This window comes from Salvelinus namaycush, chromosome 40, assembly GCF_016432855.1.
Source record: "Salvelinus namaycush isolate Seneca chromosome 40, SaNama_1.0, whole genome shotgun sequence".
Classification (NCBI taxonomy): Eukaryota; Metazoa; Chordata; class Actinopteri; order Salmoniformes; family Salmonidae; genus Salvelinus; species Salvelinus namaycush.
Genome location: NC_052346.1, coordinates 8,036,574 through 8,049,855, shown reverse-complemented (window position 1 = coordinate 8,049,855; position 13,282 = coordinate 8,036,574). Strand labels below are relative to the sequence as shown.

At 42.9% G+C, this 13,282-nt stretch overlaps 2 protein-coding genes across 2 annotated transcripts; one reads left to right on the top strand and one right to left on the bottom strand.

The window, feature by feature from the left end:
• Positions 1-1,136: 1,136 nt before the first annotated feature.
• On the top strand, positions 1,137-4,256 carry LOC120033318 (small ubiquitin-related modifier 1). The gene is made up of 5 exons (XM_038979618.1): positions 1,137-1,284; positions 1,711-1,785; positions 2,583-2,660; positions 2,781-2,852; positions 3,127-4,256. The coding sequence occupies exons 1-5, from the start codon at positions 1,273-1,275 to the stop codon at positions 3,184-3,186; spliced, it is 297 nt and encodes a 98-aa protein (XP_038835546.1). The 5' UTR covers positions 1,137-1,272; the 3' UTR covers positions 3,187-4,256.
• Positions 4,257-6,502: 2,246 nt separating this feature from the next.
• On the bottom strand, positions 6,503-9,521 carry LOC120033702 (frizzled-7-A-like). The gene is made up of 2 exons (XM_038980134.1): positions 9,177-9,521; positions 6,503-8,852 (listed from the first exon to the last, which is right to left on the bottom strand). The coding sequence occupies exon 2, from the start codon at positions 8,839-8,841 to the stop codon at positions 7,162-7,164; it is 1,680 nt and encodes a 559-aa protein (XP_038836062.1). The 5' UTR covers positions 8,842-8,852; positions 9,177-9,521; the 3' UTR covers positions 6,503-7,161.
• Between the last annotated feature and the right edge of the window lie 3,761 nt (positions 9,522-13,282).

The window sequence follows — 13,282 nt, the reverse complement described above, 5'->3', positions numbered from 1 at the left end:
AAAGTTGAGAAGATAATAACTACCCATGGCATATTGGGTAAATCTTCAAGGACATAAAGTCACACATCCTGGAAGAAAAGGTGGCCCGCGAGTCCTGGGAGCATAAACGAGATCTGAATGCAAGTTTTTGGTGGTTAGGTAAAGGCATGGTGAGAGAGGTGGGACTGTTTGTATGCTGTCTTGAATATACTGTATTCACTGATGGATCTAAGGACCCTAAAACAGGGAGGACAGGTGCAGCTTTTAGTGTTCCTGAGTTTCAGGTGGCAGTGACAAAAAGAGCATTGGGCCATTTATCCGTATACGCAATGGAGTCGCTGGCTATGCTCTTGGCTACAGAGTGGGTGGAGGAGGTGAGGCCAGACAGGACAGTCAACTGCTCTGACTCGTGCAGCACTGATGAGCTTCATTTCTGTCACAAAGCAGACAAGATGTATTGTATGAGATTGTGCAGTGCCTGTTGAGGGTGAGACAGATGGGGGTATTTGTGAGGTTCCTCTGGGTACCAGCTCATGTGGGAGTAGAGGGGAATGAGGAGGTGGATGTTCTCACCAAGCAGGCTCTCAAACATCCTAATGTTGATATGGACATGTCAATCAGTAAAGCAGAAGCTACGTGTTAATAAGAACAATGGTTAAAAACAAATGGAAAGCAATGTGGAACAGGGAGGGAAAAGGAAGAAACCTGTATAAGATCCAGGTAAATGGTGGGGTCAGAGATGTTCTCAGGTTGAGAAGAGGGGAGGAAAGTGTAATCACAAAGCTGAGACTGGAACACACAAGGCTTGAACATTGAAACTGGTAGGAAAACATCAAACTGGGAGATGTAAACACAGTCAGGAAAACATGGAGACAGTGGAACACATGCTATTTCAGTGCCAGCAACATGGGAGGGAAAGGGAGTATTTAGATTTAAGGGGTAATGGTGTTGAAGAGCCAAGCTTAAATTAACTGTTAAGAAAATCTTCAGAGGATGTAGTGTTTAATTATGTACTTAGTTTCCTTAATTAAGGAGACGATGAATAATGGGTAAGATTGAGCCCTTCCCTATCTGCTCCAGTAATCCAGTCCAGTTGGGGGCGGTAATGCACCTTAGAGTTGGTTCCCAGCCGCCATATAAAAACCACAGACGGAAGACGAACCAGAACTATTCACTTTCCGGGTCAGTTTATTAATGGTACCTGCTTCTCAAAACAGCAAGAATCCCGAGGCAGTGTTTAAAATTTGAACTAAACGTTTTGTGAAATAAAATAAACATCACAAGAAAAATACCATGTCAGACACGGTAGGGGTACGGTTTAACTAACGTCTTGCTTGTATGAATTGGTTGAAGAGACAGAATAATGGTTGAGCAATGCTAACTAGCAAGCTACGTTATCCGCTATGTGGGCCGAGAAGAGTAGTGTTTCCTAACACAAGCAATATACTGTAGGTAACGTTAGCTAGATCGAAAATAGTGCCACTGACTGTGCACGAACGGTATAACATTAGGTTTTACTTTTACAAGATTGTAACTAGTTATGTCACCTGGTTCTCCATTTTGGATCTACTACGTACCGATTCAACTTATTCTGTTTGGCAACCATGGAGTGATTCGTGACATGTTGACAGTGCAATAGGCTGGCTGACTATGTTGATGTAATGTTGTATGTACATGTCAATGGGACACTTATTACAGGAGTCAAAAGTTGTTCATTTCTGTATATTCCAGGAGACAAAACCCTCAAGTGGAGATGGAGGTGAGAAGAAGGATGGAGAGTACATTAAACTGAAGGTGATCGGTCAGGTAAGATAATATGAAGTGTGGATGCATCTCAGACAGGAGAGTTCGCTTCCTTGCCTCTTTTCCTTTCCTATACGTGCTAATATGAAAGGAAAAAGTCTGTCCCTCTCTCCTCCGCCCTCTCTTCGAAACCGATAAGTGGTCGAGGAGAGTGTCAATTCTATTTGTAGGCAAATAGAAGAGGGTCCTCCCTCCCTCCCCCTTCCTTGATAACCTCCTTTTGGTAAGTAAGCGCAAGCAAATATTTTTATAACTAGCTCATTGTTCTTTCTGTGGCACAAGTGTATCCTACCTGAGTCCTTAGGACAAGTTTTGAAATTTGCCACACCCCCTTTGAATCAGCTGTTTTCTCGAAGGAGGAAAAGCATGCAAACATTTAAACCATATGCTACTCATCCTTTTATCTATAAAATGTATATCACAACTAGCTAAATTCGTTTTTATCACTTTATACATTTATTTTGGGATGCCACCCTGTAAACGTCATTTGCCTGATGACACACCATTGGAGGAGTCTAATTTCATACTAGTGCATTTCCGTCCACTTTCCATCTCCTCGGTTACCTTTGACCTTTTTCAAAAGGAGGACGGAGGAGAGAGGATGGAGCAGTTGAGTAAAACCAATTGAGAAAAGGCCATATCCTGGACTAAAAAGCATTTTTAAATGGGAATTCTCCATTGATCTTGCTATTTAGTCCTAGACTAGTCTGGGAAAGCACCCCTAGAAGCCTGGCACACGACTAAGTTCTGTTCACCAGTTAGGCAACAAAAAAAAAGCCTAATTCTATCTTTACTTTCAGGACAACAGCGAAATTCACTTCAAAGTGAAGATGACAACACATCTAAAGAAGCTAAAGGAATCTTACAGTCAAAGACAGGTAGAGTTATGAAGCCAAACGATTGGCCCATCTCATTTTGACAATGTGGGTCATAACTTCAGAATGAATGTCATCATGTTCCCAGTATCTGACGCAACCATGTGTGATTCCTTCCTGCAGGGTGTACCAATGAACACCCTAAGGTTTCTTTTTGAAGGACAGAGAATCTCAGACAACCAAACCCCCAAAGAGGTACCCAACCCATCCCTCTTCCCTTGTATCATCCATACAGCCACTAGCCTGGGTGCCAGGCTGTTTCTCTTTGCAAACCCTTATGGAATTACCATTCCAAACATGAGCAGACTGGCACCCAGGTTATACAACCACCACTGTCTCTTAAAATAAACATTTTCTTATTTATTACATTTTTTTTAGGTGACATTTCAATTTGTTTTCTGTGAACCTTGAACATGCTTGCAGATAAACTTTCCCCTGCATCTTTGTCTGACTTTCTCCCCCTCCCCAGCTTGGAATGGAAGATGAAGATGTCATTGAAGTGTATCAGGAACAGACCGGTGGACTTTAGAATGATTAGACTTGCTATATTTTTTTTCTCATTTTGAATTTTGTATGTATTTTGCTTTTGTGCTTCGCGCCATCTGGATCACACACTCTATTGGGGCTTCCATGTGCGAGGGCACAAAGAACGACTGTGTTAGAATGGGTAGACGATCTGTTCTTTCTCCTTTTAAAACGCCTCGCACAATCATTTCTTCTCCCTCCTTTACAATGCAGGTAACATTGTAGTGCAGACAGCGTCATAGCTGAATGTCCCCTATTGAGAGATGGCACACATACAATGACTGGTTTTCTCTAGACTCTGCTACACATGCCTCTTTCGCACCTAAAGTTGGAATATGCCACCTCTGAATGCTAAAGCATTGTTTTGAATCTGTTTAACAATCCCAGTTTCCTACCACTGATTGATATGGTCTAATGATATTTAAAATATAAAATGTTTTTATGATCATGATGTATATTTTTGCATCCAGTATTTGTGTGTAATAACTGTCTGTCCGTGGTCAGGGTTCCCCAACTGGCAGGCCGAATTTGGCCCGCGGGCCAAAAACAATATTTTTAATTGTTGGACATAAGACTGTAAAAACAAGTGATTTTAATTTTGGATATCTGTTTCAAAGAGAGAGATGTGATCATATACACATGTAAGCAAGGCTTGAAATTATGTTTTAGTCAAATATATCTGTTTGGGCTTCTTGGGGTCAATTTGCAGTCTCCAAATTATTCGTAATTATGTTATGGTACCCTGACCACCCTTTCAAGAAAAAAAATCAGCCCGTGGCTGAATCTAGTTGATGATGCCTTTCCTAGGTGTTTTATTTCTATTTGAATTATGTTCAGATCATTTCAAGGGGTTAAAGTTTCTGTTTAATCTCTGGCCTCTTCTTGGATTTAAATGTTTTTCTTGTTTGTCTCCTTTTTTTTAATCAAGGTAATCTTGCTGTATTGAACCACAACAATAGCCACACATAGTAATGTCAATGCAACAAATGACTCCTTATGGAGGCTTTGATCTGGATGGTTTGAAGCAGATCATTTCTTTTCTTTTTTTGAATAAAATGTTTAACAAAAACAGGACTGATAGTTTCCAACTTTGACACGTGTATACCATTGCAGACCAAACAAGGATGTACTGAATTAGGACTGCAGGTTGGATTCCTGTCCACCAGAGGGAGCTCTCGTCATGTTTATGACAGAGTGACTGAGTATTTATTTGACATCTCACATTCCATGATACATTATGAAAACAACTTTGGCCATGTACATAGTCACATGCAGAGGGTATTTACCGTGCTGCCTATCCTCCATTCAAGGCCTTGGACAATATAAAAGCAAAATGATAGTCTTAAAATAACTGTCCAATGTGGGGTTGGTTGTGATAAAAGTTTTTTTAATGTTGGTTGGAAATGTCACTTTTACTCCAATATGTAGCAGTGATGCTTCTCAATGCGATTTTTAATATGTTTACTCACAATTATCTTACCTGGAAAAGGCAAGTGTGGAACTGTAGAGAGGGCGGTTCCTCATGAGTACATCACCGCGCTGCAGACGGAGCGAATATTTATTTGTAAAGCGTCCGATTTCATGGAGGCCCAGGGAAGGGAGGATGGCGTGGAGTTTGAAGGGGGGAAAGGAAGAGGTGGGGGAAGAGTGGAGGTTGAGGGAGGGGGAGTAGAGTCATTGACCAGTGACAGGGTAAGAGAAACAGCAGAGAGACTGGAGAAAGAGAGCGACTTAGGGTCAGGTCAGTAAACTGTGTATATATCAGGCCCTGGGTTAAGACTGCCTGGAGGAGATCTGGTTTCTAAGCCTGGGATACCTCACAGTGGCAAAACACTACCAGATGTGGGCCAGCCAGGAGACGGGGAGGGGATGGTGTGTGTGAACTCACGATATGAAGAGAGAACATGTCTCAATGCTATATATCAACTCAGTTACACATACAGCCTTTTGCTTTTGCCATTGTGCTCGCAGAACACTGAAAGTTGCTCAAATGTGTGGATCCTGACCCACCCAACCCTGACCAGTTGCATCACCTTATAGAAATGTGAAACAGCAAGAGATAATGGCCTATAATTAGCTTGATGTTTTGTCAGGTTAACGTGCAAAAAGTCCATACTCTTTCAATCAGACTACGTTGACTGCAGGCATCTGTCCTTGATTGGACTGCAATATCATTTTGGTCTTTGCAACAGTTTTAGAGCAAATAAGATCTTTCCCCCAAATATTTATATTGTTCAACAAAATCATGTCTGCTTGTTGAATTAAGTACTCTTCTTTCCGTTGCACAAGTGCAACAGTAATACGGTACAATGCACGTTCAGGTCATTACCGTAGGCCTACTGACACTCCAGTTGAACACAACACGTAATAGATACAGAACAGATAACACAAAATGTTGTCTAAAAAAATAATATTCTGTTACACTCCGCCCTGTCTAGGACACACAACCAAAACAAAAGGGGGAGAGGTGAACTCAAAACAAGAGAAGACAAAAGGGAGATCTCACATTTCAGCAGGAAAGGAGGAGATCCGCTTAAGGCTGTGTGTTGATTTCCTGTCCGTAAGCTTTAGGGGCAAATCCCCCTTGAACTCATCATGCTAGTTCTTTTTCGACAGAAATACCATCTTTATCAATGGCTCTGATATATTGACCTGACACCATTGGAGAGATACTATTCCACAGCCAAGCAGAGTGTGTAGAAGTTAGACCTGGAGGATAGAACAGGAGACAACCAGAGAAACTAAATAGCAACATGCTGTATAACAGGGTAGTGTGTCCACACTACAGACGGTCTTATAGGGAGGATTGTGCAAGCAGATGTTAAAAGTAATTGAGGACGTTAGGTGTGGAATTGATAAATATTCCAAACAATGTTAAAACAGATACTCTATCTCTAGGCCTTCATTTAGAGTATAACCTTCATTTTAGGAAGTCGTCACAATCTCGCTGGTTTTACATTGCCTCGTTCAAGGATCTGTTTTAGACTGTCAAAACGTATGCTTAAAAACATCCAAAACGAACACCAATGACGTTCAAGTGACAGCAGGTTAAAAACGTCGTCATTTTATTCTGTGAAACTGTACAGATACAAGCCATATTGCATTAGGAAACAGCAAGTAGAAACAGCAAGATTATAATTCATATAAATACATATGTTCTTTTGAAAAAGAGTGAATATTTACAAAATGTGGCCTGTAACGTGGCAATTTAATAGCGACATCATCTTACAGCTAGACTACATCCCAAATGGCACCCTATTCCCTATGTAGTTCACTACTTTTGACCAGGTCCCCTAGGCCTCTGGTCAAAAGCAGTGCACTATATAGGGAATAGGGTGCCATTTGGGACATAAACACTACACACAAGCATAATACAAAAAAAAAAAAACTGTGTTAGACATTTCTCTCTGTGCCAAGATGAATGTTCTCAGATGTCTGCAAGTTAGTGTAAAAGTAACATCAGCCACACGGAACAAAAACAGGTACATCAATTTAAAAGTACAGAAGCAAGGAACGAAATGCACATACTCCAAAAACCTTTGTAATTCCTTGCAAAACTTAACAGACATTGGTCTTGTCAGACATTAGCCCTGTATCCCTTGTTTCTCCTTGGATGAGAAACTCTACATAATACAAAACAGTTGAAAACACATTGAAATACCATGGCAAAACAGACGTTCTTTGTTGCTGCTGTTATGTCACTGGGTGGCACATTGTGGTTTAAAAGTCATGTTTAAATGAGATTATAGAATGTTTTAAAATGTTATGGGGGTTACTGAAAAGTTCAAACCCCTCAAATAATGAACAAATGTTCAGTCAATGGCTCATGAGGTTGTCAGGAGGGACATTCTCAAAGTAAAGTACTTTTTTCAGAGTTCAAATGTCCAATAGGAGATGGGAAGGGATATGCTCAGTCGGTTTCATCAAAAATATTATTTTTTTAAACACATAACTCCTCCACATTAACCTTCTATAAAGTTCATACGGTCGTCTCTCCTTGGTTGCGGTTACTGAGCCGTTTGTAAAATCTGCACCAACTCTGTAATGTTTTCCCCGACCAGATCCAGAACCCGGACGTGATGCCCACGATCATAGTCATCAGGTACTTGATCATGAACACCGTGAAGTCTGGGGTCATCGGGGCAAAGTTGTTGGCCGGGCACGGCACCGCGAAGCGCTTACACGTTTGCATGTGCCAGGTCTTCTCCCATTGGTCGCGGAAGGCCTGCTCGTAGAAGTAACAGGCGATGACGATGGTGGCGGGGACGGTGTACAGGACGCTGAACACGCCGATTCTCACCATCAGCTTCTCTAGTTTCTCCGTCTTGGTGCCGTCGTGCTTCATGATGGTTCTGATGCGGAACAGAGACACAAACCCGGCCAGGAGGAACGAGGTTCCGATGAAGAGGTAGACAAACAGAGGGGCCAGGACGAACCCTCGTAACGAATCCACGCTGTAGATGCCAACGTAGCACACCCCTGTGAGAAGGTCCCCATCCACTTGCCCCATGGCCAGGATAGTGATGGTTTTGACAGCCGGTACCGCCCAAGCCGCTAGGTGGAAGTATTGAGAGTTGGCCTCAATGGCCTCGTGACCCCACTTCATACCAGCAGACAGGAACCAGGTGAGGGACAGGATGACCCACCATATGGAGCTAGCCATGCCAAAAAAGTAGAGGATCATGAAGAGGATGGTGCAGCCCTCTTTCTTGGTGCCCTGGGCCACTGTCTTGTAACCGTCCTCTTTAAACTTGTCTATGCAGACCACTTTATCCTCCAGGAAGAAGCCTGCTGTATAGGCCACCGCCACCATGAAGTAGCAGCCTGAGAGGAAGATGATGGGCCTCTCCGGGTAGCGAAACCTCCTCATGTCTACCAAGTATGTGAGCACAGTGAACAGTGTACTCACACAACACAAGATAGACCAGATACCCACCCAGAGTTTGCCGAATTTCAGTTCCTCCTCGCGGAAATACATTAGTCCGTTGGGCTTGGTGGACTCGCATGGGGCACCACAATCTTTCACCCCCAGGAATTTGTAGTTGAGGTAGGTTGGGACCTGAAGTTGTAGGGGACAGGAGAAGGGCTGGGCAGCAGGGCGACCGATGTTTGGGGGTAGGGTCATGAGCTCAGGCAGGTTGGGAGTGGGGTCCGAGGTAGGGATGTCCGTGTCTGAAGTGTTTTGACCCACACAGATCTCCCCAGCGCCGTGGACGGGGAAGTTCTCACAACGGAGTCTCTCTGGCCATTGAAACCCGAACTTGTTCATGAGCGCCTCGCAGCCCTGGCGTGCGCGCTCGCACAGTGATCGGCATGGGGGGATGGCCTGTTCTAGAACTGTGCACACCGGTGCGTACATGGAACACAAGAAAAACTTAAGGTCCATGGAACACTGGACCTTCACGAGCGGGTAAAACTGATGGACCTCCAGCCCCGCATCCTCCTGGCTTGTGTGTCCCAAAAGATTCGGCATGATGGTTTGATTATAGGCAATGTCCGTGCAGAGAGGGATGGAAATTTGCTGACAAAAACCGTGTTCTGGTATAGAAATTCCTTTCTCGCCATGATACTGACCGGTACACGGCTCCAGCATTAGGCAAACAATCACCAGCGCGCACCCCGTTATCCAAATCCACTCACAGGTTCTCCTTACCGCCATGATAGCAGCCCCTGTGTTCAGAACAAAAAAAAGTGTCTAAGAATATTACCCCGGAGCTGCAAAAAACCCAAATCAATTTCAGTCCACAAAAGGTTGAAATGTCCTCTCTTCTCCCGTCTATATAAAAAGGGAGAGGAGCCTAAAGTTAAAACAAAGTTAAATGCTTGAAAAATGCCCTCGGTCGCTCTCCCCACATTCCTTATTCCAGTGTTCACAGAACTCTCCAAGAAAATGGAGGATTGCTGGTGAGGGATTTATTTATTCCAATCAAACCACTGAAAACCTGTGAAATTACAATAGAGTAGGTTTTTTTTGCAGTTCGTTTCCTTACTGACCTGGTTCTTCGTATTGAAAACAAACGTATGACTTGAAAATGGAATGCGTTGACTAATTTCTTCCAGATTCCCACAAATCTTCTTTACATCACATTATAGGTTGAAGCAAAATTGAAGTCTGCAAAACCTCATGGTTTTCCATCTCGCCTTACAACTCAGCCAATGTTCAACTCGAGGCGCATTGGTAGGCTATGCTCTACGATTAACCCGGCTCAAAGTCTGTAGTAAAAGACAAATCTCTTCAAAAAGTATACTACTCGTCAAACTATTTCTTCCCACAACGCTAAGACCGTGATCTGCCTTCTAGAGAAACTTGCAAGATTGATTCCCCACACACTACAGAGTTTGATCGGTTTCTTGGTGCCCACACATGCGTATTTTCAGGGGCGCCTTGAAACCACACTTTCTCCACCAATTGAACGATTTGTTTTCTCTCCCATCTCGCCATTGATTGGAGTGAAGTGAAAAGGGTGGAGTTTTATGCTATCTTCAGCGATACAGTGGATGAGCTTTTTTTTAACCTAAATTGTTTCTCAATTAAAATATAAAAATGTTTTAGAATATACATTTTTTATATTCTATGTTGGGAGCGGGCTATAGATAATTTAGGAGACATTCAAACATTACAAGTTGAAAAATAACATTAGACCACCTATCCTACTCTTTACAGCTTCTTAGACCTACATGAAGTAATTTATGTTCTTTTGCATGCCCTATACCTCGTTCTGTTTGTCAGGAAAGTGTCCAGGGTTAAACTCGTAAGCCAGGCCTCTGACAAAGTAGAGCAATAATTGTAATATTTATGGTATTGTTTATTTCAGAGTGGAGCCCAAAGTTTCTGGTAAATCATCTTGGTATGTGGACTGCGAAAACTGTTAGGCAGCCAAGAACATTTTACTCATGACTTGAATCTCCATTAAGTATGTTTTAGAATTTTGCCCATGGCTCATTCATCAAATATAATTTGAAGTTGTTTGTTTGTTGAGTTTTTCAAAACAAACATGTCCTTATAATGTAATTCTTGGTGGATGTCAGGTCGTTTTTTTGGAGGGTGTTAGAGATGGCCTTGCATGCCACTGATAGAGTCAAGCTAATGGGCTGCTATTGTTGTAAGGACCGACGCTGGAGATGAGAAGCAGGTACGGGGAGTCAACATTTATTCAGGAACAGACAGGTAACAAAACAGGAACAGCGTCAGCACACGGGTAAACAACGACAAATGACAATTAATGCAGAAGCCGGGAACAGAGCGGGGAACCAGACAGATATATGGGCGGCAATGACAGAGGTGAATGAATCCACGTGAGTCCAATGATCGCTGATGCGCGTGACGGGGGGAAGGCAGGTGTGTGTAATGATGGTGGCAGGAGTGCGTAATGCTGGGGAGCCTGGCGCCTTCGAGCGCCAGGGAGGGGGAGCGGGAGCAGGCGTGACAATTGTACCCTATTGTATGGTAATGTATTAATGTTTATACCATTTTTTGCCTCTCCTTATTCCTAAACATTCTTCATCTTTTCCTATTGATTGGATATCTTCACACCCACAATAGTGATTATCATGAGATGGCAGCACATAGCCTATATGATGTATCATTTATGTAGTTACATAGTAGTAGTCTATACTCTTAGAAAAACGGGTTTCAAAAGGGTTCTTCAGCTGTCCCCATAGGAGAACCCTTTTTGTTTCCAGCTAGAACTCTTTTGGGTTCCCTATAACCCTAAAGGTTTCCACCTGGAACCGAAAGGGTTCTACTTGGAACTAAAAAGGGTTCTTCAAAGGGTTCTCCGATGGGGACATCCAAAGAACCAGTTTAAGTTCTAGATAGCAAAGAAAAAATCTAAGAGTGTGGGTATTGATTTTTCCTACTTTCCTACATGGTTTTCATGAAGCTTGCTGTTTTGTAATGTGTATGTAATATAATGACTGTTTGTTTTCTGTAGAGATGGTGGTCCACAGAGTTGGGAGAGCTTATAGGGAGGAAATGCCTTGATGTTTCCCATCCAGCATATGGATTTGCTGTTGCTCTCTCTCTCTCTCTTTCTTTCTCCTACATTCTGTTTTTCAATCAAGGCTCCCAGAGCAGAGAAAGCCATACCGTGCTACCCCTCCCCTCCCCTCCTCCCTCCATTCCCCTCAGAGAGACCAGCAGAACATAACCCCCGGGGTCCGCAAGTACAGCTATGTATTTATACCATCCCTCTGAATCTATGCAGCAAACCATATGGGAATGTTTTTGACTCAGGGCTGAAAGCAAGCTGCGTTGAAAAAGAGAGAGCTCTGTGTGTGTGTGTGTGAGTGAGTGTGTGTGTGTGTGTGTGTGTGTGTGTGTGTGTGTGTGTGTGTGTGTGTGTGTGTGTGTGTGTGTGTGTGGGTGTGTGTGTGTGTGTGTGTGTGTGTGTGTGTGTGTGTGTGTGTGTGTGTGTGTGTGTGGGCGGACATGTGTGTGTGTTTATACCTCAACTGTCACTGCAGTTTCTCAATGGGCCCTAGTAGCCTGAAGACTACCACTGTTCCCTCTCCTATATGAACACATTATAGACCTTAACCCCAATCTCCATCTGTTATGAATGACTATATAGATACAGTCTTTCTAATCTGTTGTGAATGACTATACAGATACAGTCTTTGGGACCTGCATAAAACACCGTATCTAGGGACACACGCATGCTGATTCACGCAGTGGAAGGTCAATCTAATTGGGTTTTATTCACCAGATAATCTAATGCTGTGTGTCCTTATAATGATATCTAACTGCTACACCACTATTCCCTATATAGTGCACTACTTTTGACCAGGGCCCATTTGTGATGCAGACTCCAGGTCTGTGTGATGGGTGTCTTCAGAAAGCTCTGTTTTTGCTCTGCTTTACTGGCAACATTGTGTTATACTTAACACTATGCTGTGGCTGCTACAGAACCTAAGTAGGTGGCCTCTCCTTTTTGCCATCCTCTGTCTGTTGATTATTACCAGGGAGTGAGAATGAATATATCGCTGCTAAATCTTCAAACATTGATGGGAAATGTTGGTGAGAGTGCCTTTGTCTCTATGCTGGGGCGGCAGGTAGCCTAGTGGTTAGAGCGTTGGACTAGTAACTGAAAGGTTGCAAGATCAAATCCCTGAACTGACAAGGTAAAAATCTGTCGTTCTGCCCCTGAACAAGGCAGTTAACCCACTGTTCCTAGGCCATCATTGAAAATAAGAATTTGTTCTTAACTGACTTGCCTAGTTAAATAAAGATAAATTAAATATATATATATTTCACCTTTATTTAACCAGGTAGGCCAGTTGAGAACAAGTTCTCATTTACCACTGCGACCTGGCCAGGATAAAGCAAAGCAGTGCGACACAAACAACATAGAGTTACACATGGGATAAACAAACGTACAGTCAATAACACAATAGAAAAATCTAGATACAGTGTGTGCAAATGTAGTAAGATTAGGGAAGTAACGCAATAAATAAGCCATAGTGGCGAAATAATTACAATTTAGCAATTTAATACTGGCGTGATAGATGTTCAGAAGATGAATGTACAAGTAGAGATACCGGGGTGCAAAGGAGCAACAAATAATAATAAATACAGTATGGGGATTAGGCAGTTGGGTGGGCTATTTACAGATGGGCTGTGTACAGGTGCAATGATCGGTAAGCTGCTCTGACAGCTGATGCTTAAAGTTAGTGAGGCAGATATAGGACTCCAGCTTCAGTGATTTTTGCAATTCGTTCCAGTCATTGGCAGCAGAGAACTGGAAGGAAAGACAGCCAAAGGAGGAGTTGGCTTTGAGGATGACCAGTGAAATATACCTGCTGGAGCGCGTGCTACGGGTGGGTGCTGCTATGGTGATCAGTGAGCTGAGATAAGGCGGAGCTTTATCTAGCAAAGACTTATAGACGACCTGGAGCCAGTGGGTCTGTGTCACAATTCCGATGGTGGAAATGAAGGAGTCAGGTGCAGAGAGCAGGGTAATCTTGATCAAGTGGATTTTATTATTTCTCCCAGAAATAATCTCAGAAGCGGCGACGCCACACAAACAACGGGCGCGTCAAAATACTGTCCAACATGAATAGGACTGAAATCCACTATACAAACAACACCACCACAACAA

What these genes read in the sequence shown, in the direction of transcription:
- LOC120033702 (XM_038980134.1), bottom strand. Translation starts at nt 8,841, where the DNA reads ATGGCGGTAAGGAGAACCTGTGAGTGGATTTGGATAACGGGGTGCGCG.
- LOC120033318 (XM_038979618.1), top strand. An exon ending in AACTGAAGGTGATCGGTCAG is followed by an intron (nt 1,786 to 2,582) that starts GTAAGATAATAT and finishes CTTTACTTTCAG; the next exon opens with GACAACAGCGAAATTCACTT. An exon ending in ACAACCAAACCCCCAAAGAG is followed by an intron (nt 2,853 to 3,126) that starts GTACCCAACCCA and finishes CCCCCTCCCCAG; the next exon opens with CTTGGAATGGAAGATGAAGA.